General features: G+C 41.9%; 1 protein-coding gene across 4 annotated transcripts in view; it reads right to left on the reverse strand.

Moving 5' to 3' along the window:
* Med1 (mediator complex subunit 1) overlaps positions 1-27,924 on the reverse strand; it is a 42,786-nt gene continuing 14,862 nt past the window's right edge. Inside the window, exons 6-18 of one of the 4 annotated variants that reach the window (XM_051158474.1) lie at positions 27,564-27,592; positions 20,693-20,764; positions 19,449-19,523; positions 18,717-18,790; positions 16,123-16,212; positions 14,208-14,319; positions 13,361-13,485; positions 12,892-13,010; positions 10,935-11,136; positions 8,147-8,242; positions 7,787-7,892; positions 5,422-5,562; positions 1-238 (exon numbers count right to left, since the gene is read on the reverse strand). In XM_051158474.1, coding sequence (XP_051014431.1) covers positions 208-238; positions 5,422-5,562; positions 7,787-7,892; positions 8,147-8,242; positions 10,935-11,136; positions 12,892-13,010; positions 13,361-13,485; positions 14,208-14,319; positions 16,123-16,212; positions 18,717-18,790; positions 19,449-19,523; positions 20,693-20,764; positions 27,564-27,592 — 1,272 coding nt within the window. In that variant the 3' untranslated portion in view covers positions 1-207. Of the gene's footprint in view, positions 239-2,039; positions 5,563-7,786; positions 7,893-8,146; positions 8,243-10,934; positions 11,137-12,891; positions 13,011-13,360; positions 13,486-14,207; positions 14,320-16,122; positions 16,213-18,716; positions 18,791-19,448; positions 19,524-20,692; positions 20,765-27,563; positions 27,593-27,924 lie in introns of those variants that run through there. The other 3 variants (XM_051158473.1, XM_051158472.1, XM_051158470.1) reach the window with 3 other exon arrangements.

Consider the following 27,924-nt stretch of genomic DNA (forward strand, 5'->3'; position numbering starts at 1 on the left):
TCAAACAGGAGAGTGAGTACACCTGGAGGGAAGGAGGTGTCCCAGGCGTGGTTTATGCTGCCTCTTCTCCTCCACCCTGTGGAGAAATGCAGTGCTCCCCGGTTCCCAGGCAGGGTGAAGCAGTTTAGCCCCGGCTCCCTGTTAAGCAAGTTCAGATGCTGGGTCATTGTGTGGGGTGTGCCCATCGACAATTCAGGGGCTTATCCTTCATCCAGATCCTAACTCGGGATTCTTTGATCTGGGATGAAGACAGAAAGAGAGAAAAAGCTTCCCAGTTTACTCATTTTGGTATTTGTTGGCTCTGCTTGGGGGGACTGAGCCCCTTATACTATGCAGTACATTTCCCCATGAGATCATCCCCGCCCAGAACAAACTCAAACACCATATAACTTTAATTTTCCTGCAGAAACTAAGAGGATTGGATTCAGAACCAGGTGGCAAACTTCTGAGAAAGCCAACCTGGCTGCATATCTGAGACAACGCACGGCTACTGTGTCAGCACCACAAGAGAAAGCACTCCATTGTCACCCTGCCTGTGTCCTCGATGGTGTCACCCAAGACACTGGGCTCTGATAGGGTAACAGATACTTTGCAATGTTTTGTTTCCTATTTATTGCCTTGGGACATGGAAATAGCAGAGTTGTTGAGAACCAATGACCAGAGAAGGGAGAACGCCAAAGGAAATGAGAAACAGTCAGGAAAGAAAGCCACAGTAGATTTTCCAAGTCTATGCTAACTCCAACGTGCAGTGTTGGATATAGAAATTGTCCATATCTGATGAAGTCATCCACTTGTAACACATACAAACATGAATCACCTGGCTTTTTTTTCTTTTTCTTTTTGTAATCCAGAAGAGTTGTGCTGGGGATTATGCCCCATCCCGCTGATACAGATCCTAAACGGAAGTGTCAGGAATGGCACAGTGCAGGTGGCAAAATCAAAGTAAGGCCGCGGATTTTTGAGAGGACCCTCCAAACACTGAGAACTTCTGTTGCACTCAAAATGGTCTCCTGGATTTCTGTATTTATGAGAAGGGCTCCTTTTGATGTCCCTCCGAATCCAGACTCAGACCTGTTTCTCCAAAAAGGTCCAATTGTGTGCTACATGGTAGCAAGGCTCATCTTCATGCTCACTTAGCAGTCCAGGCCCCTAATTACCTCAAGTGAGCTTGAAATTGTTTTAAGTGAACTATGGCTGCTTTTTCTTTTTAAACTATTTATCTTGGGGACACACAGTGGAGTGATTTAAGTCTGAACTCCTCCTCCTTGTGATGAAGAGAAACAAAGAGTCCAGCTCTTAGGAATGGCATCAGCTTTCCTGCAAACAAAATGCTGGGATGTAGACTTTTGGCACATTGTGGAACTAGGAGAACTATTAATTCTGTAATGGTTTTTGTACCATAGGGTATAGATTCTGAAATATATATATATACACCCCAAAGCCACCCTTCCTTTTTAATGAAAAAAGATACGTCTTTTAACTGCATAGGGAGGTTACTCCTAATAGTCCTATCACGTCTGAACCCTGTGAAAAACCTCCAAAGATAATAGTTTTGGTTTTTCTATTTAACTCCAAAGCTCTGATCAGTGCCTGTCGGCTTGATGCTACAGCATCAGCAAGAGCTGCAAGCTTCCCACCACCACACAAACCTTGCCCTTCCTGCCTCCTATCATTCTGAACATAACCTTCATAGATTTAGGAACAAACATTGCATAAAAACAAACATTAAGGATTAAAATATTACAAATAAATAGCTAAAATAATTTTCCCTCCCCCAATCACTCCTATGAAACAGACACCAAACATTGCTTTAAGTGTCCAAAACTGCCAAAGTCCTTCCCTTGCCCATGCTTCAAATGGACAACTACCAAAGGTGAACAACCTTCATGCGAACGCATCAAGGAATGTATTGCTTTTTTCATTTCTGCCCAGCCCTTCAAATACATGCACTAAAATGAGTTTAAAGCATGTCCTGAAAATGGAAGAAGGGAGAAAAAATATATATGAATATTTCCCACAACAGTTTCCCCACCCTTCCCTCTCTATACCCTCTCCCACCACCCCCTCCCTTTCTTAAGCAAGTATTTTTAAACATTTCTTTCTGGCAAAGAAATATGACTTGTTGGTGAACCACCAAGCCCATGGTCCCTGTAGCAGGGTCTAGATATACTTTTATAGATGTACCCAGCTTGGTGTAGAGGCCATGCCTGTTGGGTTCTTAAGCACAGATCAGGCCTGTCTGACTCACCCCTTTTGTTGGTTTACATGTAAATGTATCAATTTCTTCTGTGGACATGTCTGTTTGGAAAATAAGGTTAATTGCCAATCAGGGCCACATCCATAAGATCATCATCTTCCTCCCCAATCATAAAGTCAGGGCTGAGCCTGGAAGGCCTGTCTCCAGGTAAGATCGGGTTATTTGTCATAGACATTGTCTGGTCTGACGAAATGGGTGATTTAGACCAATTCTCTGGCTTGATATTGTGAGATTTTTTCTTGTCTCTGTCTTTGTCTCTGTCCCGGTCTCTGTCTTTGTCTTTGACTTTCTTCTTTTCCTTTTTGTGCTTCTTATGCTTCTCTGTGCTGTATTCTGGAAGTGGTCGGACGCCGTCATCTGAGCTAGGACTGTTCTGGTAGGATTTCTCTGCTATGGAGGATCCTGACTCACTTTCACTGTCCACATTCTGGGGTGTATATGCTGGTGACTTACTGTGGCTAGGAGAACCCCGTTCATGCTTTGGAGTGGAGCCACTTATCAGTGGAGACCCATAACTTTTTGAGGAGGCGATCTGCGGCCTGAGGCCTTCTGAGCTGTTTTCCCCAGGCTTCTGCAGGGTCACTTTGGCTTTGATGCTAGGGGAGCCCCCGTCATGCTTGCTGATGATAATTTTGGCCACACCCGTGCTCCCCACACTTTTTGACTCTGAGGTCTTCTTAGAGGACTCCACTGATCCTCCCGAAGTGGAGACCTTGGATTTGTCTTTATCGCTTTTCTCACGCTTGCTCTGGAATTCCCCCGACAGGTTATGTTTGGAGGACATGGGATGGCTAGAGGAGTTTGTGCTCACCCCCATCTGACTGTCTACTGCATCCTCACCCCCAGGCCCACTGGTAACAACCCCATGCTTTAGCTTATCTATGACCGCTGTCAAGGAAGGCTTCTTATTCCTACTGGGAGATTTTCCTTTGGAACTCCCATGCTGATTCTGAGAAGATGACATGGAAGAACCACTTGAGGAAAATGAGGAAGAGGATGGTGTACAAGAATTAGATGCTGGGGGAGTTTTCTGAGACAATGAGCCTGAGGATCCTGACCCTGAAGATGACTTCATACCAGAGCTTGAACTAGTTCCTGACATATGGGAACCACCAGAACCTGAACTGATAGGGGACTTAGCTTTTGAGGATGGGGGGGTGCCAGGAACAGGCTTCATTGGGGAGGCAAGCTTATCTGAGCCTCCAGGAGGCCTTGAATGAGAAGGGGATATGTTTGGTTTACTTATAGAAGGGTTCATAAGTGATGATGGCTTGCCTTGAGGCTTCATCTTGGTGCTACTAGAACCACTGCTCAGTCCATGTTTGGTAATGGGAGAGGAGCCTGGCTTCCCCCCGGTCTGAGATGAATTTTTGGACTGGCTGGATCCAGAAGACCCTTGGCTGGAATACATACTGCCACTTAGCTTGGAACTTGATGACCCTTCTGATTTACTGCTTTTCATCTTACCTGAGGTGGAAGCAGAAGATGAGGAAGAGGAAGAGGAAGAATGACTATGGTGGCTTTTGCTGCCAGAGGAAGACACAGAACCACTGCTGGTATACTGACTATGAGAGGAAGGCTTGCCCACCATTACTGTTCCTTTAGGAATCTGAATAGTGATTTTGGGGATGGGTGGTGTGGCAACACCTGGGGGAGTCTGAGATCTTCCTGAACTGCCTGGAGATTTGGACCCACCTGTACTGGTAGGTGGGGTGAAAGGCCTATTAGAACTGTGAGATGGGGACTTTCCCTCAGTGTCTGCCTTCTTTCGCTTTGGAGGCTTATCTTTGCTCTTCCCATCATTGGAAGGGGTACGGCTGCGCTTGCCTGGTTTGCTGTCTGACCCCGGGCCTGGTACACTGCCAGCACCAGTACCGTTGCCTTCCTTTAGCCTCTTTTGAGTTTTTTCTTTCCCTAATTCTCCAGTGGTCAGTAAAGGGCTCTGACTGCCGCTGTGACGCTCTATAAGATCTGTAGGACCCAAAGCCTTGCCAGCTACTGATATAATACTGAAGTCAACTGTGTCAGCTTGGCTGCTGCCTTTAAATTTTGACTCCCCATTATCACCTCCAAGCATTGGCATCCCCAAAGTATTTAATGCCTGAGATGCAAATCCTTTGAAATCATCATTATCCCCACTTTGACTACTTTCATCAAAGTATTCTTCTCCAAAACCACTTTGGCTTTGGCTGTTCAATAAATCAGGATTGAAATCTACTCCATCGGGGAAAAAATGATTGGTAGGAGAATCACTACTGGGGCTTCCAGCAGCATCTGCAATAAGGTCAGCTGGATCAGTATATGGATTTTCATTATTATTAGTTTGAAAGACATCAGAGTCAAAGAGGGCACTCTGAGAGTGCCCAGAACTTGAAGAATCTCGAACAGGGGTGCCAATGGGTGGGCAATCATCGCTAGTGCTGGGAAGCTTGGAGGCTTCTTCTGCAATGTCTGAAAGGATATCAGTTACATCTGGGCCAATGCTGTCTGAGCTGGATAGTCGGACCATCCTTTGAATACTGGGTTGGGGGTGAGGTACTGGTTGTGGATAAGTTGTTGGGGGAGTACTACACTGGCTGGGAGCTGGAGTGATATGAGGTGTATCCAGCGCGTCAGCTGTCATGCTGACATCAAACATGGGGTTCTGTGAGTCGACATCCATTGAAAAGAGCTCCCTCTGAAAATCGTCTTCGGTTTGGTGCTTGGGTTTGTCAGGTGGTACTCTTGATGACTTCTTCTTCTTGGTCTTGTTGCTTCCTGAGCACATTTCCATCCGGGGTGATCCGGAAGAGGAGTTCTGCCTTTCTAAAGGGCTGCTTCCATAAAGGGTTGAGAAATCCTGGGCAGGGTTATCTTTAAGAAGGTTCATGAGCATCGGGTGGTTCTTGGTGTTGCCGGCCATCGAAGAGACAGGTGGCGGCGTGTGATGAGGAGGGGTCGGACTCGAGCCAATGGTAGACCCCCCGTTCCCTGTGATTTGCAACAAACTGGTAAGAATTGGGTTCTGAGACACCTTGCTGAAGTCCTCCCCATGGCCCACCGACTCATGCCGATCTTTGATGCTCATGCTCATATTAAACAAGGTGGTAATGGGACCCCCCGGAAAGGTGTTGGTTGGTGTAGTGGTACCACTCATTGGGTTGTTGCCTGTGCTCATGCCATACCCTGGGCTGCTAGCCGGGGGCAGGTTCTTTTTCACCATGTCTTCAACTGTCTCTGCAATGAGGGACAGTGCTGGGGTGTCAGCCTGTATGGTTTCAGCCTTCCTCCGAATAGCCCTCATCGTCACAGGGATGGACATACATCTGTAAAAAAGTGGGAAAAAAAGCTAAGTTAACACTGCATTTACTTGGAACAAAGGGCTCTACTTTTTTCTGTGACTTAGCTAAGCTTTACAAGCTTGCAGTTAGCAGTTATCACATAAGGCAAGCAATCTGTAAGACAAGAGTAATTTACCAAATGCCAATGCTTTCTGAATACTGATTCTAAAATGAATTGTGATCCAACAGGTAATTAATAATTGCTTATGAATCACACAGAAACCAAATCAGAGTCCAAAAACATTTTACTCTGAACTAGAAGAAAGTCCTCAGGCTCAGGTGGCACAAAAACTATGAGTTTGGACTACAACAACCAGACCCTGTCTCCAAAACAAGGAACTTGGAAGAAACAAGGAAAGAAATGTAGTAATAATGGAACTTAGTAAGAAAACATATTGCTGGGTGTGGTGGCGCACGCCTTTAATCCCAGCACTCGGGAGGCAGAGGCAGGTGGATCAATGTGAGTTTGAGGCCAGCCTGGTCTACAAAGTGAGTCCAGGACAGCCAGGGCTACACAGAGAAACCCCATCTCAAAAAACAAACACACAGACACACACACACACACACAAATAAAAAATAAATAAAAAAAGAAAGAAAAGAAAACAAACTATAAACATACTTTTGAAAACATTTTGCTTTACTATGTATGCCAGCAAATTTTGTTCTTGGCCAAACAATTGCATTTTGGGCATGATCAACTGTTAAGTGTTCTATCTTAAAGACATTTTTACTTGGAAGCTGTCAGAGACTGTAAAATGAACAGAGTGCTCAATGAAATGAATGTGACTACATTAACAGCTACTTTGAGGCTCAGGATGTGATTCAGTTGTTACAGTGCTTGCCTACCACGCACTCCGCCCTGGGGTTCATCTCTAGCACCCATGAAGTTGAGGCAGAGTGAGTGTAAATTAAAGGTTATTCTTGGTTACATTATCAAGGCCAGCTTTGAATATACAAGGCCAGGTCTCAAAACTTAAACAAGGGGCCAGTCCCTCGAAATCAAAGCTTCAGGGGCTCCATGACACAGAGCAACAGCAGGCTATCTGAGAGGAGCACCAGTGAGGATCCAGTATTGATGGTGCAGCCAAAGACAGAGAGGCCTCAAACCAGACCAAGGACTCCTGGCAATGAACATTTTCAAGTGAAGCTGTTTGTGTAAAAGGGCATACATACTGTGTGACACGCCCGAATGTCACACAGTGACATGCTTTTTTTCCCCCTTAATATTATTTTTCTTTTTCTCTTTGTTTTTGTTTTACTTTTGGGGAGTAGGTTACAAGGGCAGACGGTGGGTGTCGAGGGATAGGGAGATGAGTAGGGTTGGGGTACATGATTTAAAGTCACAAAGAATCAATCAAAAGTTTTAAAATTTTCAAATAAATAAAATCTACTTTTTAGAAATAGGCTGTGAGCTCCCTACTTTAGAAAGAAAAATTTCAAAATTACATGTTAATGTTTACAGGAAGCTTCCTGGTTCAAATTTTAACTTCCCACATAGTACACATGAAGAGGACAGGCCAAAGAAAATAATAATTTAGGCAAGGCATGGTGAGGCTCACCCTCTCATCAGCACTCACAGGCAGAGGCAGGCCAGTCTCTGAATTCAAGGCTGACCTGGTCTAAACAGCGAGTTCTATGTCAGCAATAAAATTTGGATTTATCTATTTATTATGTATACAAGTGATCTGCTTGCATGTGTGCCTGCACACCGGAAGAGGACGCCAGATCTCATTATAGATGGCTGTGAGCCACCATGTGGTTGCTGGGAACTGAACTTGGGAACCTCTGGAAGAGCAGCCAGTGCTGCTCTCCCCCATGAGATCCCATCTTAAAAAAAAATAAATAAATAAAGTGCATTTTTCCAGCTCTCTCACATCTTAAAGTATAAAAAGGCTTAGAATTACCAGCCTAATCCCTATTGCTTTCATAGTGATATTTAAATAACAACTAATGTTCACATCTTTTTCTTTTTAACCCAAACCATAATGCAGAGAATTCAGATAAATGGCAATGTTTCTATTTTACTTTTAATTCATGTTAAAAATGAAAGCATATAACCGGGCATAGAGATGCACATGGCCAGCCTGATCTACAGTTAGTTCCAGGACAGCCAGAGAAATCTTGTCTTGAAAATAAACAAACAAGCAAACAAATAAATAAAAAGCATCCACACTTTGTACAAATCTTATGAGAAAAAGGTCACTACTACCTTTGAACAACTTTAGCAATGAAGTCATCTGTACAGATTAGTGCATCTGACAGCCCCTTGTAGAGTTTACAGCTCACATGTGTTGAGTCCTGTACATCCATCACCACTGAAAGACAAGATGTAGAAGAGACAGCTGTGAAACACTCAGGGTCTCATCTTAAAAAACAAAGATACACAGCCAGGTGCAGTAGTGCACGGCTATAATCCCAGCACTCGGGAGGCAGAGGCAGTCGGATCTCTGTGAGTTCAAGGCCATCCTGGTCTACAAAGTGAGTTCAGAACAGTCACAGCTACACAGAGAAATCCTATCTTGAAAAACAAACGAAAACCCAAGAGATGTTTGCCAGTCATACAACTCACCACACACAAGGGAGTCATTCACAGGGTGCTGAAAAGATACACTGAATCGAGATTCTGACAGAGGACACACTTCAAACTGGAGGAGTCCAGGAGAATCTAAAAAAACAAGAGAAAAGATCATAACCATGTTTAAGACATTAAACAAATAAACAATTGCCTTTATATAGACAGTGAAATAGCCAGTTAGGCACCAGGCACACACAAGTTACACATACACGAAGGCAGGCTAAACATTTGTGTATATAACATAAATAAAATGCAAAAAAAACTTAAACAAAAACAATAATAAACATACTACTTTGAGAGTCAAACCTGAATACAAAATTGGCCAAGAAAAGATTTTTGCTTTTTGCTTCATTCTGTAACTTATGATATGGTCTTGTTGCGTAGCTCAGGCTATCCTTGAACCCATAATCCTCCCATCGGAGCCTCTCTAGTACTGAGTCCAGGTACTCAACACCAGGCCCAGCTTTCAAGAAGAGTACCTTTTTTCTTTTCTTTTCTTTTTTTTTTTTTTTTAAAGACTTACTTATTATGTGTAAGGGGACATTAGATCACATTATAGATGGTTGTGAGCCATCATGTGGTTGCTAGGACTTGAACTCAGGACCTCTGGAAGAGCCATCAGTGCTCTTAACTGCTGAGCCATCTCCCCAGCCCAAGAAGAGTACTTTCAATCCATCTGAGAAGTAGCTACCGAGCACTACTACCATAAACTTTACTTTTTTTGGTTGGTTGTTTTTGGTTCTTTTTTTTTTTTTTTTTGAGAGTTTCACCACAATGCCCTGGCTGACCCCAAACTCAATCTGTAGATCTATATCTGCCTGTCTTTGCCTCCTAGTTCTAGGATTAAAGTAACACAAAACCTTAGCCAGAATAAAACCTACGTTCTTTTTTTGTTTTTTTTTGTTTTGTTTTGTTTTTCGAGACAGGGTTTCTCTGTGTAGCCTTGGTTGTCCTAGATTCACCTTGTAGACCAGGCTGGCCTCGGACTAACAGCAATCTGCCTGCTTCCACCTCCCAAATGCTGGGATTAAAGGCATGCGCTACCACGCTTGGCTAAAACCTACTTTCTTTTCTTTTTTTCTTTGTGACAGGGTTTCTCTGTTTAACAGCTCTGGCTGTCCTGGAATTCCGTCTGTAGTCCAGGTTGGCCTCGAACTCATGAAGATCCACCTGCCTCTGTCTCCCAAGTGCTGGGATTAAAGGCATGCGCCACCACTGCCCAGCTTAAAACCTATTTTCTATCAAGGTATTTAGCTGTCAGTTATGTAGCATTTTATGTAGTAAGCAGAGAGGGAAGGGCTACAATCTAAAATGATAAATTTAATTGGGCATGGTGACACACACTTTTAATTTCAGCACCTGGGAGGCAGACCTCTGTGAGTCTGAGACCAGCCTAGTCTATATAGCAAGTTCTGGGTCAACCAAGGATATACAGTAAGACCTTTTCTCAAACTAACAGCACACACGCACAAACACACACATATACTAGATACATGAAATCCTGCCATTAGAGGTTTTAGATTTTTTTTTTCTCTTTGTTTTTTTAACAGGGCTGACAACTGAACCCATGACCTTACCAATGGTAGGCAAGAACTACACCTACAAGATATCGCTTTAGCCTATTTTATCTTTATTTCTTTTGAGACAGGGTTTTACTGTGTAGCTCAGAGTTCCACCTACGTCTGCCTCCCAAGTGCTGTTAAAGGCATGTACCCCCCACCAGGCAACCTAGTTCTTAAGTCAAATATTCTAATGGTACAGGCCCAAATACCCCGCCCCCCCTCCAAACACATAGTAGTTTTTTATTTCCTTCTAATTCTCATTTTTAAATGGAAATGGTAGTACATACCCATTATCCCAGCATGTGAGACTTGGAGGCAGGAGGATGAGAAGTTTAAGAGCAGCTTTAACTGCATACTCAGCTCAAGCATGTCTGGGGCACCTGAGGGCCTGTCAGTAGCTCTCTATATTGAGCATGCCCATTTCTCGTTACCACAGCCTCCACTGACACCAGTCTAACACTAGACAGCTGTCACTAGAGTGCTGTGTGACCAAGGTGAAAAATGAACCGATCAACTGCAGTAACCAAAAGTGGCATCAAAGCGTCAAGTAGCCAATTATGTTTAAAAAAAACATTCTTTTAGGATCCAGGAAGAAAAAGAAAGGGTCACAGGTCTTAGATTTTTATAGTTATATGACTAAACTCTCCAAAGAATGGGGTGGGGTGGTATTTAAGGACTAGATCTAGCACTGATAACAGGGTGAATTTCAGTATCAAGAAACCATCTATCTCAGTGCAGCCAAACAGAAAGTAGAGACCACCGTGCAGTTATGTCTCTATTTAGAACAAGTGGACAGATGTAGTGGTACAGACTTTAATCTTACACATGAGAGGCTGAAGCAGGAGGATAACCTCAATTTCAAGGCTAGCCTGGAGAACATAGTGAGTTCAAGGCAAGCCTGGGCTACAAAATGTGCTCAATAAAAACAAAAGAAAAAATATTTTAAAAATATAGAAAATGCTAAGTCCGTCTGTCTCTGTGTCTCTCTCTCTTTCACACACACACAGAACGAGACAGTGAATTTTATTTTAAATGCCCATTATAACAAATTATTTTCCAAGTATTCCCTATTGTTTACATTGACACTAATTCTTTTTATGTGGGTTTGGAAAGCAAACATCTGTAGTCTTTAAAGCTACATGGGTATTTCAATGAACTACCAAATTCAAAAGAAGTTAGCAGCAATCTTTAAGTACGTTTATCACAAGGAGAGAGAGTACCTTCTTCTAAAATAGTTCTCTTGACACAGCTTCCAATTAAGGTGTTGTAGGCTACTTGATGTCTGATAATATTCAAGATAAGAGGAACCCGGCCAGGGTGCTGAAAGGTGATCTTGCTGACCAGTGTTCCCTGCAGGCTGTGGCCATCTGGAAGAGGAGCATCCTTATTGAGGAAATAGCAGTGCTGCTGACCTGGAAGAGCCTAGGCAAAGAAAAGAACATAAGTGAGTGATATTTGCTTACTCACTGTCCCAAGTCACACACTACCCTGGAGGGGCAGGAGGAACACTAAGGGGGAGAAAAGGGAAGTGGTAAACATCACCTAGATATAGACACATGGAACTCCTTCAGTAACTGATATTAGAATGCCAACTATTTCTCATTTAGCTAAAAGCTATCTGTTTCTAAGGGTACTGTTAAGGTGGATTCCTGAGGTACCTAACACAAAATTATCCCAAAAATTTACATCAGTGGTTCCTAAGAATTATAGAAACTGTATTTTAAATAAGGCATTCTATCTAGTAACAATCCAGCTAGAATTGAAGAGCTTCTATGTTGTATTAACTTAAAACATTCATATGAAAGCCAAGCCCAGATGAGGATCGGAGCCTTTCATAACTTACGTGTGTCAGCATTTGTTCTCCATATGTATTTAAAAGATCCTTTTCTCATTCTAGCACTTAAATGAGCAGGAGCTGAAGAGACAGCTCAGCAGTTAAAGCTCTTGCTGCTCTGACAACTGAGGTTTGGGTCACAGCACCCATTCAAATGACAGTTTACACAATCTGTAACTTGAATTCTAGAGGAAGCTAATACCCTCTTCTGGCCTTCATGGGTGCACAAATGTAGTACACTTAACACACGTGCAGGGGAAACACTCACAGACATAAAAATGGTGTGAGATAAGGTCTCTGTCTTCACACTTGGCCCAAGAAACAAGTCTTTTTAAAATTTTTTTATTTTCTGAGACAGGGTTTCTCTGTGTAGTCCTGGCTGTCCTGGAACTCACTCTGTAGACCAGGCCGGCCTAGAACTCAGAGATTCCCTGTCTCTGCTTCCTGAGTGCCAAGATCAAAGGTGTGTGGCACCATGCCCTCAAAAAACAATTCTTAACATCTTTTAACCTTCTAAAAGCTCAAGATAGCATTTTCAATTCTGATTAAAGCTTTAGTGGGTTTTTTTTTTCCTTTTTCTTTTTCCCGAGACACAGTTCTCTGTATAGACTTGGTTGTCCTAGACTCAATTTGTAGAACATGCTGGCCGCACAGAGATCTGGCTGCCTCTGCCTCCCTCAGTGCTGGGATTAAAGGTGTGCACTGTGGCCGAGCCCAGCTCAAGCTTGGTTGGTTGGTTTTTCCTTTTATTTTTTTGAGAAAAGGTTTTGCTAAATACACAGCCCAAGTTGGCCTCTTAAGTCAAGGGAATCCCTAAGCCTGTGCCACCAGTCCTGGCTTTCTCTGAAGACATCTCAGCATGCATAGTCATGGCAGTCTAAGAGGACTGGTTTAAGATGATGCTCTGCTAAGTTCAATATCAGCCTGGGTCACATGAGAATGTACCTAGAGAAAAAAGGAAGGAGGACAAAAGAGAATGCTCTTGGGCAACAGCCACTTGCTTCTCTTCCAGAGGACCCAGGTTCAGTTCCCAGCACCCACATGGCCACTTACAAGTGCCTACAACTCCAGTTCAGATGACTTCTTCAGCCACCAGGCATGCATGTGGTGCATATACTTACATACAGGCAAAACACTGGTGCACATAAACATAAATAAATAGGTATACACCGAAATGTACATGGTTGCATCTTAACGCAAAAGCTCATTCCCTTTTACTTTAGTATGTTTCAGGTGACTTTTTCCTCCAACTGAGGATGATTAAACAATCTGAAACCAAGTTATCAGACCTCACTAATGCTCTTAAGTGGCCAACATTGTTCTGATCCACGGGGCCTACTTACAGCATAAAATCGCATGTTGTGATTCAAGGGTAGTGGGTCAGGATCCTTTGACAGCTCAAATTGAGTGATGAGTTCATAGAGGGGTATATAAGTTGGTGGAGTCTCAAACACAGGGATTCCTAAAAATACAAAGACTGATTATAACGATCATGTTGAGTTCAAAATAGTGACAGCTCGCTTCTCCTTTTATGGTTTTTCTATTTATCCACCCACATATTCTAAAAGTACTTACAAAGTACTTAATAGTATTTACCTAGTATCTCTATTCATCTATACTTCTTTGAGGCCTAAAAGACTGCAAGTTGTTTAAGATAATCTGAAGTTTCTCAATCACATTTATTACAAGTAAGTTCTATCTTAGTGGCTAACACCTACCTTTATTACAGTTTATTACAAGTAAGTTTTATCTTCGTGGCTAACACCTACCTTTATTACAGTTTGGCAAACATTTTTAAAAAACAGAGCTTACCTGTGCAGTTCTGCAGTTTCTGAACAAATGCTTTAGACACTGGTATTGGCTGGGGAAATTTCAAGAAGAAACAAGCGGGAAGATCAACACTGTTGGCACTAGTGACTGCAGAGAAAGAAGGGGTCCTTAAAAAAAAGGAGGGGGGGGAAATTTTCTAAATTTTCTATTTTGAAAACTATGAACATCTTTTCTTAGGCATGTATATATTACATAGACCCATAAAGTCTATTAAAAGCTCATTTTTCTACTATGCTTATCACAATTTCAATATACATCATCTTGTTAATTATGAAGTACTTAATAAAATATCTGTAATCGGGCTCAGGGTCTAGGTCAGCATGAGGTTGCTTCTCGTGTGCAGCTCTAGGTTTAATCCCCAGTACCAAAGCCAGAAGCAAAATCCAGTTAGTTTATTAAGAGCAAAGAATGTGATTTATAGGAGATGCTGACACAGCTTGGTGGTTAGGAACACTATCTGGTATTCTAAAGGACCAGTATTTGACTCCCAGTACACACATGGCAGCTTATACCACTGTAACTTTAGCTCCAGGGGATCTGATGGGCTCTTCTAGTCTCCAAGGGCCCCAGGCACAAAGATGGTACACAGGCACACATGCAGGCAAAACACATGTATGCAGAATTTAAAAAGTAAATTAATTAAAAACAAGCTTATAAAAGTATGTGTTCTGTGAGCAGATGCTAAATAGACGATAAAAGAGGAATGAGTGGATAGAAGCAAAAGGACAATATAGAGAAACCCAAGTAAGAGGAAAAAGCCAAGCATGTTTCATACTGAGTTTGAGGCTAAACAACGAGCTTTGCTACTTTAAAACTATGCTTGACTTACCACTTGTTGTCAGCTGGGTGTGACCCCATAATTAATGGGGCAATTGGGAGTTTGTGCATAGCAGAGGTTCCTTCAATTGTTACTGATGCATTCATGCCCAAAGATCGAGGAACTGGGAATAGAGAAAAAAAACATTCTTCCTCATAATGCAGATGATAAGATTGCAACACTAAAGAACAAACAATAGACAGGAATGGTGGTCCTGTGTCTGTAAACCCAGCATTCTGGAGAAAGAGGAAAGAAAATGAATCTAAATTAGAGGCCTCTCTGAACTACTAGGTTAGACCTAGTCTCAAAAACAGAACAAAACACAAGGGGAAAGAGGCCAGCCAGAAGGCCGAGGGAAGATCACAAGTTCAGGACCAACAAGGGCTACAGGGTGAGTTAGACACCTGCCTGAGGAGCAAGACCTTACTACTTTTCAGAAGAACCAAAATAACACAACAACCAACAACTACAATGTTAAAACAAAACTAAATGAAACAAAAGAAAAGCCCTGTATTATCAATCACAGTTAATCCAGATATTCTAAATTCCACAAAATTTAGAAAGTCTGCAAGCTTGAGCTCAAGAGGGCCAGGGTTCAATTCCCAGCACCCACATAGCAGATAACAGCTGTTTGTAACTACAGTTCTAGGAGATGTGACAGGCTCATATAGACACACATGCAGGCAAAACATCAATGCACATGGAAAAAAAAGGAAAAAAGGCAGGTTGAGTAAACCATGAAGAGCAAGCCAGCAAGCATTCCTCCATGGTCACTGCATCAGTTCCTGAGCTCCCCAAAGAAAACCAATTAACAACCCCCCCCCCAATCCAAAAACACTATGTTCTACAGGCAATCAGCATTACTTTCTGCTAATGATTGAACCAATGTAGCAACCAATGTAGCCCAAGGTTTTGGGGGGCGGGGGGCTTAAAGAGCTCACTATCAATATTCACTTTCACTCACAACTTCACAATATATTTAAATGGCTTATAATTACAGGATAAAGACTATAACTGAAGTTATATGAGGTCAAATAAAGTGCTGGGCTAGTTCCTCTGCTCTTGGCTGTATTAGTCCAAACACAAGTCAAGCGTGGTGGTCCACACCCAGGAACCAAGAGGAACAGAAGTCCCAAGTCCACCATAGGTTACATAACAGGTCTGAGGCCAGTTGACTCCTCACCCCACCCAACCCCTGCCACCCCCCCGCTGGGGCTACATGACATCCTGTCTCAAAATAACAAAAACAACAAGTTAAACACAAAGTGCCATTTATTGCCACAGTTTTAGCCACATTTATTTATTTGTTTGTTGTTTTTTCATTTATTTATTTGATCACTGGGAGACTGTCACAACATAGCTTAAATTAGCCTTCAGGTAATAAGGAAATCTGGTTACTTTGTCTATAATCTGTATTTCATCATTAACTCACTTACTAAGCTACTATTGTGCACACACACACACACAGAGGCTTAAGTACATACACATGTATATATGTGAGGAACACACACATACACATATATGGATATGGGAATATGATATATGTTTGTGTTATATCTGGTACACAATATAAAAGAAAGGAAAATCATTTAAAAGTACCAAATTATGAATATTAGTGAAGGTGGTTGGGCACTCAAATTTTACAAATATTCTTAACACATTGGAGAAAGCTGAGCATAGCGATGAATACCTATAACACCAGCACTTAAAGAGGTTGAGGTCACCCTGTCACAACTCAACACAACTAGCTGAGTATGGCAGCTCACACCTATAACCTCCATTCTTGGAAGGCTGAAGTGGCGTGTATGCTCGAGCACTATGCTATAGGTTTGAGAGCCAGCCTGCCTTACATGACGAGTTCCCAGACAGCTAGGTGACAGAAAGAGAGCTGTCTCAAAGTAGAAGAAAAACAACAACAAACACTTACCATTCTTTTCATGCAAAATAATAGGAGATGCAGTCTTATCATCCAGCAGGTCAGAAGGAGAGGCATAGTATTTCAGATTCATTAAATGACCTACCATAAATGAAACTTATTAATTAATGCATCCTTATTAATAAATTCACATTTAAATAAACATTCACACAAGTTGTAGTGGTGCTCACCTATACTCTTGGCACTTGGAAGGGACAAAAAACAGCTAAGAGTCTTGACTATATGAAACTTTATCTCAAACTAACAAAAGGCTGGAGGTAGCTCAGTGGAGCGTGCTTAAATCCCTAATAACTCTCCCACAACTCACACCCAAACACACACACACAGTGTTTGGTAGCTCACACTAGCCTGGGATTACAGGAGGAATTCCAGGCTGTGTTATATAGTAAGTTCAAAACCACCTTGGGAGACAGTGAAACACTGACTCAACCGTAAAAAAAAAAAAAAAAAAAAAAGTGGGAGCCCAGTGTATTAGCGCACACCTTTAATCCCAGCACTTGGGAGGCAGAGGCAGGTGGATTGAGGCCAGCCTGGTCTACAAAGCCAAGGCTACACAGAGAAACCCTGTCTCAAAAAACCAAAAAAACCAAAAAGTGGGTAGAAATGTAATTCAGTCGATAGCGCATTTGCTGAGCACACCGGAGACCCTGGGTTTGAGCCCAACCACTGCAAAAAACCCAGAACATGGGGCTGGAGAGAAGGCTCAACAGTTAAAAGCACAGGCTATTTTCCAAGAGGACACAGGTTCAACTCCCAGCATCCATCAGGTGGCTCACAATCAAGTGCAATTCAAGCTCCAGGGGATGGAATGCCCTCTCCTGGCCTCTATGAAGACAGTATAACAGACATCCTATACAAAAAAAAAAAAAAAAAAAGCCCATACACATTTAAAAAAAAAGAAGAAAAGGCAGAAATGGTAGCCCACATCCATAAACCCTATGAGGTGGAGGCAAGAGAACCGGAAGTTCAGGACCACATGCACATAATGAGATTGAGATCAGCCTCAGCTACAGGAGAGTTCTTTTCTTTTTTTTTTTTTTTTAGACAGGGTTTCTCTTGTAGCCCTGGCCTCACTTTGTAGACCAGGCTGGCCTCAAACTTACAGAAATCGGCCAGCCTCTGCCTCCCAAGTGCTGAGATTACAGGTGTGCATCACTGTGCCCGACTGAGACTTTGTCTTTAAAAATCATGGGCTAGAGAGATGGCTCAGAGGTTAAGAGCACTACTGCTCTTTCAGAGAACTTGAGTTCAATTCCCAGCAACCACATGGTGGTTCAGAACCTTCTATAATGGGATCTGATGCCCTTCCGGGCATGCATGAGTACATGCAGACAAAGCACTCAAAAATAATTAAATTTTTTAAGTCACATTTTTAGGGGGTATGGTGGCACATACTTTTAATCCCAGCACACAGGAGGCAGAAGGCAGATCTCTGTGAGCTGAAGGCCAGCCTGGTCTACAAAGAAAGTTCCAGCACAGCCAGAACTGTCTGGAAAAACCAAAAAGGGAAGGGTGTTACATTTCTATAAGCCTATACGCAAGGAAAAAAAAAAATCAATAGGGCCAGTGAGCTAACTTAGCAGATAAGGACATTTGCCCCCAAGTCTGACAACTTGAGTTCTCAGGGACCTATTATCTCTAAGGACAGAACTGATTCCCATGAAGTGTCCTCTGAGGTCCCCATACTTAGCATACACAGATGTGCACCCATACCCACACACAAGTAAATGTAATAAAATAAATAAAAAAGAACTGCATAGGGGCTGGAGAGATGGCTCAGCAGTTAAGAGCACTGACTGCTCTTCCAGAGGTCATGAGTTCAATTTCCAGCAACCACATGGTGGCTCACAACCATCTATAATGTGATCTAATATCCTCTTCTGGTCTGCAGGTGTACATGCAGGCAGAGCTCTGTATACATAATAATAAATAAATAAATCTTAAAAAAAAAGAACTGCATAGATGTAAAAAGTCATGTTCTAAGCCAATTTATGAAATATGACAAATTGATTCTGGAATATTGATTCTGGAAACATATTTCACAAAAATAAAGGGAGAAAGCAAGTATTAACATCTTAGAAATCATTACACACTAATGGTAATTTTCTCATTGAGCTTATGTCTTCATAATGAATTCAAATGAATTCAAAATCAATTCCCTCGTGGCTGGGCAGGTGGTTCAGTGGTGGAATGCCTGGTCTAGCATGCACAAAGCTCTGGTTTTGATGCCCAGCACTATATAAGAACAACAAAAAGGCAGTAAGAGTGTGGGAGGGATGGGTGAGTGGGTGAGAGTATTTGCCATGCAAGCACAAACACCTGAGTTGGGATCCCATCACTCAGGTAAAAGTCAGGCATGGCACTGCACACAAGCACTCTCAGCACTGCGTAGGGTAGGAACTGGAAGGTGACTGGCACTTACTAGCTGCCAGTCCAGGTCCAAGAATAAGGCAGAGTGGGGAACAGGACACCTGTCATCCTCTGACCTCTACATAAAAAGTGCACACCACGCTCACATAGATCTTAAAAGTGACCTTTAAACTCAGTCTAGATGTTTTCTAAATAATAAAGATAGGATGACATACCCCCACTCCGAGGAGTAAGATAGCCAACACTTCCATGAAGAATCTTATCCAAGGGAGTAGCGTTAGTTGCTTTCCTACAAGACAAATATATGATCTGTGTGTGACTGAACTCAGCACCTGACAGTTGCAGTCAACCGTTTGATACTAAGTTAAGCTCACACAAGTTTTATAATACTATCAAAACGACTACCTTGTAATTGCACATGTGAAGTGCATTTCATCTTCAATAAAAGGGCTATTTTCCAGAAAACATCAGTATGTAATGTAGTAAAAAGTAAAGCTAACCCAGGTATGTACATTCCCATAATTCTGTATAGCCGGAAGGGTTGACAATGGTGCATCCCACATGTCAGCTAGCCTGGGTGTCCTAGAGACACTCTATTCCAAATTAATAAAAAAACACACTGTTTATCAGATAATGAATCCACATTTGAAAATATTTCAGATAAAGTCTATGGAATAACAACCAACAACTCAGTGATATTTGAGTTATCTTTCAATTATCAATGAATTTCTGAATAAACATACTCAGAAAAAGCATGTAATAATCATCTGGGAAGCAACAGCAAATGACAGGTGTGTATAATACAGACATACACTGCACAGTTATATGCAGACATACGTAATCACATGTACCCATAGCACACCTGTAAATGTAAAAATCAAGATGGTAAAAATGCCCTGGATGAGAAACTAAAGAGAGCACGGAATGGCTTCTTCAGCCAGTCTTACCAGTACATAATTGCCATTTTAGAAAGGTCCTGTTCTAAGGATTGGAGAGCCAAATACATTTTAGTCTTCAGTTTGCTAGAGTAGAAGAGGAGAAAATGAGCTAAACAGCTGAAAAATTAAGTACATACAAGTACTGCTAAGGGCCAGGCATGGTGGCGCACACCTTTAATCCCAGCACATGAGAAGCAGAGGAGGCAGATCTCTCTGAGGTCAGGGCAGCCTGAGATTACTCAGTGAGACCCTGTCTCAAAACAACAACAAAACCAGAAGGTATGACATAGAAGCCCTCAAGGGTTGGAAGCAAATAAAATGGTTTACACCTTTAAAAAAAGTTAAAAATCACAAAGCCACACCAGGCCTCTAGCAATCAGGAGGCAGATCTCTGTGAATTTGAGGCCAGCCTGTTTGGTCTACACAGTGAGTTCCAGGATAGCCAGGGCTACACAGTGAGACCCTGTTATAAAAAGCAAAACTAACTAAATAAAATAATACAGACAAACACACACACAGCTGGGCATTGCATCATATGCCTATTGTAATCATTCCATGTAGGATAAAACAATTCAGGTCTATCCTCAACTACATATTGAGGTCAAGGCTGGGCTACTATACTTTTTTCCCTCTTAAAAGCAAAGTTTATTTTAGAACTGCCATAGCTCATATTTATTTCCTTTTAAAAGGACCAAGCAGTTTAGTAGAATCCCAGGTAGGTTAAAATGAAAACGGGAAGCCAGCCCCATATCCTGGAAATCAACACAATGAAACTTCTCAATAATTGTATTCTGTCTTCTCAAATTTTAAGTCATTAAAAGCAGACAATGTACATTTCAGATGTATACCTTAGGAAATAGAAAAAATAAAATACTTTAGGGACTAGAGAGATGACTCCATGGAAAGAGTACTAACTGCTCTCCCAGAAAACACAAGTTCATTCCCAGCACCTACAAGGTCGCTCACAACCACCTGTTACTCCAATTCTAAGATATCTGGCCTATTTTGGCCTCCACAGGCACAGAGCTGATACATAGAAATACATATGGGTCAAAACAAACAAAAAGACAAAAATAACAAAAAAATCCATATACAAAAATTTAAAAATAAAAAATACTTAAAGTCAGAAGCTAAACTATAGATTATAGTATGAATGGAAACCAGGAGTAAACATACAGCAGAAAAATAAGAAAATGACTTATACTTTTTTCCAAAATGGAAAATATAAATGAATAAATGGTAAAATTACTTACTTGTCTCCTGGAAGGTTATACAGATTAACAAGACCCTTAAGGTGCTTAGAAAATTCATCAAAATTCTTGTCTCTATAGGAAGTTCAATAAGATGGGGGGAAATACAACAAGAAATTATTATTTTAATCTACAATAACAACAACAACAACAAAGATGGCTATATTAAACTGATTTTAATATTCCCATAAGTTTAGGGTTTTCTGGGGGGGGGGGCGGCGGCGGGGTTATGACAGGGTTTCTCTGTAGCTTTGGCTGTCCTAGAATTCGCTCTATAGACCAGGCTTGGCTTCAAACTCATAAAGCTCGGCCTGCCTCTGCCTCCCAAGTGCTGGGATTAAAGGTCTGTGCCACCACTGCTCAGCTCCCCTTTAGTTTTATAGTCAATTAAGAATAGAAAAAAGACAGGGAGGCAGACGCAAGTGGATCACTGTGAGTTCAAGGCCAGCCTGATTTACAAAGCCGGTGCAGAACAGCCAAGCCTACACAGAGAAACCCAGTCTCAGGGGGAAAAAAAAGAATAGACAAAAGAAAATGGGGCAGGAGAGATGGCTCAACAATTAAGAGTGTTGGCTGCTTGACCTGAGTTCTTAGCACTCCATCCTACAACTGTATGTAATTCTAGTTACAAGGCACCTGATACCCATCTTTTTTTTTTTTTGGTTTGGTTTTTCAAGATAGGATTTCTCTGTGTAGCCCTGGCTGTCCTGATGTGCTGGACTCATTTTGTAGACCTGGCTGGCCTCACGGATTAAAGGTGTGTGCCCTGATACCGTTTTTTGGACTCCACAAGCACTACCTGCTTATGGTGCAGACAAAACATGCACATGGTCCAGACAAATTCATACACATAAAATTTAAAGACTGAAAACAAGAGAGCTCAGTAGTTAAGAGCACTCGCTGATCTTCCAGAGACCTAAGTCCAATTCCCAGCACCCACATGATGCCTCACAACCATCTATAATGGAACCCAACGCCCTCTTCTGGCATGCAGGCATATATATATGCAGAAAGAGCACCCCTACACATAAAATACATAAATAAATCATTTCCTCAGGAAACAAACAAGTAGATCTCTCTGGATTTGAGGCTAAGCTGGTCTAGAGTGTGAGTTCCAGGACAAAGAAGCCAGGCGGTGGTGGCGCACGCCTTTAATCTCAGCACTCGGGAGGCAGAGGCAGGTGGATCTCTGTGAGTTTGAGGCCAGCCTGGTCTACAAAGTTAGTCCAGGATGGCCAAGGCTACACAGAGAAACCCTGTCTTGAAAAAACAAACAAACAAACAAACAAACAAACAGAAAAACCCAAAAGCAAATAAATAAATAAATAAATAAAATTTTAAAAAAAGAAAGAAAAAAAGAAAAAAGAAAAAGATGGAAACAAAAATTGTAAGTCAAAAGGCAGTGGAGTTTCGTGGTATATTCCTATCAACACTCTAGAACCTGAGGCAGGGGGACTGTGAGAGGAGGAAGCTGAGGCAGGGGACTGTGAGAGGAGGAATCAGCAAGAGGATTGAGGAGTGTGAGTCCATGACCAACCTGAGCTGTGGAGCAAAACATGGTGTCAAAGATAAAGAGGGAGTCGAAGGACGGAACCATGAACCTAATTTAAATGAATCATGGTTTTCTTTTTATCTTCCCCTCTTTTTAATATGTGACTAAGACTAGGTCCACATAAAACATATCTGATTAAAAATGTAATAATGAGAGTTACATGAACTGGAAAGACAGACGGCAGTCATATGCAACCTACAAGCAAGATGACAATACTGGTTATTCTAGAAGCTAATCACATACTACAAAATATTCCTGTGTTCAGCTATACCACAGAATAATGAATATATCAGTGTGTTGTTTGGTTGTTTCTTTAATCCCAATATTCAGGCTTAAAATTGCATCCAAATGAACTTTTGTGGATTAGAACTCAGAATGCAACACATGGTAAGAGCAGAAAGGAAAAAGGAATCGTCACATTTAACAACTCTCTGTTTTCCAACCTTATTTTGTTCGATTGTTTATTTTGTTTTTTGAGACAAGGTTTCTCTGTGTAGCCCTCGCTGCTTTTCAGTCTTAAAAGAAAATGGACCTATAACAAACTAAACATCACAGTGATGCTAGATACTTTATCCTCCTTGCTGTAAGCATTTAAGCTCAACAGCCCAGGGCCAGTAAAAATAAAGAAACAGGAATAGGAGCAAGATATATTCCTTAACGTGCCTCTTTTTTTTTTTTTTTTTTTTTTTTTTTTGGTTTTTCGAGCCAGGGTTTCTCTGTGTAGCCTTGGCCATCCTGGACTCACTTTGTACACCAGGCTGGCCTCAAACTCACAGCGATCCACCTGCCTCTGCCTCCCGAGTGCTAGGATTAAAGGCGTGAGCCACCACGCCCGGCTAAGATTTATTTATTATGTATACAGTATGCATCAGATCACATTATAGATGGTTGTGAGCCACCATGTGGTTGCTGGGAATTGAACTCAGGACCTCTGGAAGCACAGTCAGTGCTCTTAACCGCTGAGCCATCTCTCCAGCCCCTCTTTTTTTTTTTTTTTTAAAGATTTATTTATTAGCTGGGCATGGTGGCTCACGCCTTTAATCCCAGCCCTCGGGAGGCAGAGGCAGGCAGATTGCTGTGAGTTCGAGACCAGCCTGGTCTACAAAGCAAGTCTTGCTAACACAGAGAAACCCTGTCTCGAAAAACCAAAAAAGATTTATTTATTATTTATACAGTTTTCTGCCCGCCACAAGAAGGCACCAGATCTCATTACAGGTAGTTGTGAGCCACCATGTGGTTTCTGGGAATTGAACTCAGGATCTTTAGAAGAGCAGATAGTACTTTAACTTCTGAACCATCTGGCCAGCCTCTTTAACATGCTATTTTCCTTCTTTCTTTCTTTCTTTCTTTTTTAAAGATTTATTTATTTATTTATTAAGTATACAGTGTTTTTCCTGCATGTACACCTGCAGGCCAGAAGAGGGCACCAGATGTCATTATAGATGGTCGTGAGCCACCATGTGGTTGCTGGGAATTGAACTCAGGACCTCTGGGAGAACAGCCAGTGCTCTTAATCTCTGAGCCAGCTGTCCAGCCCCTAACATGCTATTTTCATGTGTACTGTGACTAAAAATATGAGGTAAAGGTAGCTTTCATTCTAAATTTAATGCTTCCAAACAGTTTACAAATTAACGCTAGAATACCACCAAGTCCTAAGTTAATACCATCTTCTACTCCAGGTGACAGCTGGAGATACTCTTTCATTCTGGAGTGTTTTGATTACACATTTTTTATTACAAATTCAGCGAAATCGTTACCTGTAATGAGAGTTGTGTAATTTTGTTTTCCTTAAAAACACAGTACTATTATGGGAATATGTTTTAGTTTTAATCCCAGGTATGAGGATAAAGGGCTGCCTTATGACAGCTGACTATGATTTGCCTCACACTCTAGCAGCAGGTTTTGCCAGCTGCAGATAGTTTCTGCAAGTGACATTTGGGACTCTGGAACTCTTCAGAGGGTATGAAAATGGTAGGGCCCTGAGAAAAGGGGTTGCTGTTGGTGGCTGGCTGATGGTTGGATGCTGTTGGTTGCAGTGTGTCAAGAAGAAATTAGATACCCTGACAGCAGAGATCAAACTTGCCCCAAGGAACTTGATGCCCCTAACCAGCAGGAAGCAGGCTAACGATACATTTGCCACTTTTCCCTCTATCCTTTCATCTAGTGCTGGGGAGTTGAAAGGGAAGAAGTAAAAGAGTGGGGAAGGGAGGAAGAGAGAAAGTAACCCACAAAGTAGCAAACAGCGATTACAGTTACATGCTATATTTTATATTACCACCTTTTGTTTTATTTAGTTATGTATTTACTTTTATTTTATTGCATTGGTATTTTGCTTGCATACATGTCTGTCTCTGTGAAGGTGTCAGATCCCCTAAAACTGGAATAACAAACAGCTGTGAGCTGCCATGTAGGTACTGGGAATTGAACCTTGTCTTCTGGAAGAGCAGCCAGTGCTCTTAACCATTCAACTGAGCCACCTCTCCAGCCCCGCAGTTTGTTTGAGATAGGGCAGTACTATGTAGCTCAGGCTAGTCTGATATCATGTAGCCCAAAGCTTAACTTGCAGCAATTCCCCAACATTGGTTGCTGGGAAGCTGGGAATGACTACAGATATATACTACCAACATGTCTGACCGTATTACAGGGTTTTTTTTTTTTTTTTGGTTTGGTTTGGTTTTGGTTTCTCAAGCAGAGTTTCTCTGGAAAGTCCTGGCTGCCCTGGAATTCGATCTGTAGACCAGGCTGGTCTCAAACACAGAGATCCACCTGCCTCTACCTCCCAAGTGCTGGGAATAAAGGTAAGCACAACTTCCCCCAAGGCTGCATTAGCTTTTAAAAGATGAGTGCAGACCTGGCTCAGCAGGTGAAAGCACTGGCTGTTCTTTTTTGTTGTTGGTTGGTTTGTTTTTTCAAGACAGGGTTTCCCTGTGTAACCATGGTTGTCTCGGACTCACTTTATAGACTATGCTAGCCTCGAACTCACGGAGATCCATCCGATTGCCTCTGCCTCCCAGAGTGCTAGGATTACAGGTGTGCACCCCAGTACTAGGTGACTGTTCTTATAGAGAACCCAGGTTTACTTCCCAGTACCTACATGGTGGCTCACAGACACATAGGTGGTGAACATTCATACATGTAGGCAAAAATACTCAAATACCTAAGATAAAATAAATCTAAAAAACAAACATTTCAAAAGTTGAAATTTGATATATTTAGCCATAAGTACAATAAACTGCTAATAGAGAGGCCTAAATATAAAACCTATTTCCTCAAAGTGAAAAATCTAATACATCCACAGGTAGCATCCATTATGTTCAGTGTTCAAAACAAAACTGAACTCCCACAAATTACCAGAAAGTCTTAAATCTGGGTTTAAATTTAAACATGTGAATCACACTCAATTCAAAGGGAAAAATCAAGATAGTAGGAAAGGCAACCAATGGATAAGACTGTCATCAAGCCTACTACTTTAATCTTAATTCTTTTTTTTTTTTTTTTAAGATTTATTTACTTGTTTTATGTATATAAGTACAATGTCTTCATGCACACCAGAAGAGGGCATCAGACCCTATTACAGATGGCTGTGAGCCACTATGTGGGTGCTGGGAATTGAACTCAGGACCTCTCCAAGAGCAGCCAGTGCTCTCAACCCCTGAGCCATCTCTCCAGCCATGTCTTAATTCTTAACTTGATGGGATATAGAATCACCACGGAGACAGTCTCTAGGCATATCTGTATGGGATTATCTAAGTTAGATCAACTGAAGTGGCAAGACCCATTCTAAGATATGGGTGGTACCATAGGGGGAAAAAAAAGAAAAGAAAAACCAAAGAAAGAAAAGAAAAAAGAAAGAATTACAAAGCAAAAGAGGGACTGTGGCGCAAATACCTTTAATGTCAACACTGGGGGAACAGAGACAAGGTTTCTCTGTATAGCCCTGGCTGTCCTCAAACTCCCTGCTCTGTAGATCAGGCTGGCAGCAAACTCAAGAGCTCTATTGGCTTCCTTAGTGACGGAATTAAAGCCAGGTGCTATATACCATGCCTAAAGTTCTATTTACTTTTGATCCACAAAGAATCCCTATTAGTACTTCTTTTTTCTGTTTCTGTTTTTGTTTTTCAAGACAGGGTTTTTCTGTGTAGCCTTGGCTGTCATGGACTCACTTTGTAGACCAGGCTGGCCTTGAACTCACAGCAATCCTCCTGCCTCTGCCTCCGGAGTGCTGGGATTAAAGGCGTGCGCCCCTGCCTATTAGTACTTCTAACCCAGTTGTGATTTTGTCCTGCAGGACATTTGACAATGTGTGTATGCATATGAATGTGTATGTGTGTATACACCTGCATATACACATAGATACATATATACAAAAATACACAATTATATATATGTGTGTGTATACAGTTTTCTTTGGTTTTTGTGGTGCTGGAAGAAACTGAACCCCAAGGTCTTAGACACTAGGCTCATGCCCCACTGCTAAGCTACTTCTCCAGTTCCTATACATAATACACAATTGAGTGGATACTACTGGCAACTACAAAGGGAGAGGCCAGGAATGCTGTTAAATATCCTACATTTAGCAAAGAAATGCCAGTAAGGATGGGCAAGTGATGCACACCTGTGATCTTAGTACTTAGGAGGAGGAGGAGGAGGCATGAGATCAGGAGTTCAAGATTATCTGAGCTACATAGTGAGTATGTGCCCAACATAGACTGCGTGAGACAGTCTCAAAAAGATCTCACACACACACACACACACACACACACACACACACACACACACACGGCATGGGTATTGGTACACGCCTATAATCATAACATTCCAGAGGCAGAGGCAGGTGGATCTATGTGTGAGTTTGAGGCCAGCCTGATCTAGCCAGCCTAGGCTACATGAAGCCATATCGCAAGTTACAAACAAACAAACAAAAAGCCATATGAACACAAACAGAAACAGACAGAAAAAGGCTAGTCAAGAAAATAAATTCATAACCGGGCAGTTGGCAGTATATGCCTTTAACCCCAGCACTCTAAAGGCAGAAGCAGGCAGAGCTCCGAATTTGAGGCCAGCCTGGTCTACAGAGTGAATTCCAGACAGCCAAGGCTACACAGAGAAAACTTGTCTCGGGGGAAAAAAAGATTCACAAGTGCACGTTATAAAGAACAGCAATGGCATATACCTTTAGGCTGAACTACTTAGGAAGCTGAAACACGATGATGCAGATTTCTGAGCCAGACTAGACTCTAAAACAAGACCCTCCACCCACTTCCCTCCAAAGAAAAACAGGTTATCTGTCAGTGCCAAGAAACATCAATATTATCTGCTTACCTTAACTGCTGTACAAGCTCTGGACAGCTCTGAAATCAAAGAATTTATGTTAAAGCATTAGACTAATGAACAGAATTGAAAACATCGAAAGTTTTGTATTAATAGCACATGCTTTAAAACAAAAACAGTAAAGCTACAGAAAGCCCTTATATGGAGATACTAAAAGCTGAGTGTGTACGTTCCTGGAGGCCATTTTGTCTTCCTCTATCACTCCCCTTCACATGTTCTAAGACAAGGTTGCTGTTGAACCTGGAGCTTAGTCTGGGACTTGGTTTCCGGAGGCTAGCTAGCCAGCAAGCACCCAGGGCCTGCCTGGCCCCGTCCCAGCAGCCTCTACCCAGTCCTGGGTTAGAAACACCCT

Source organism: Acomys russatus, chromosome 16, assembly GCF_903995435.1.
Source record: "Acomys russatus chromosome 16, mAcoRus1.1, whole genome shotgun sequence".
Classification (NCBI taxonomy): domain Eukaryota; kingdom Metazoa; phylum Chordata; class Mammalia; order Rodentia; family Muridae; genus Acomys; species Acomys russatus.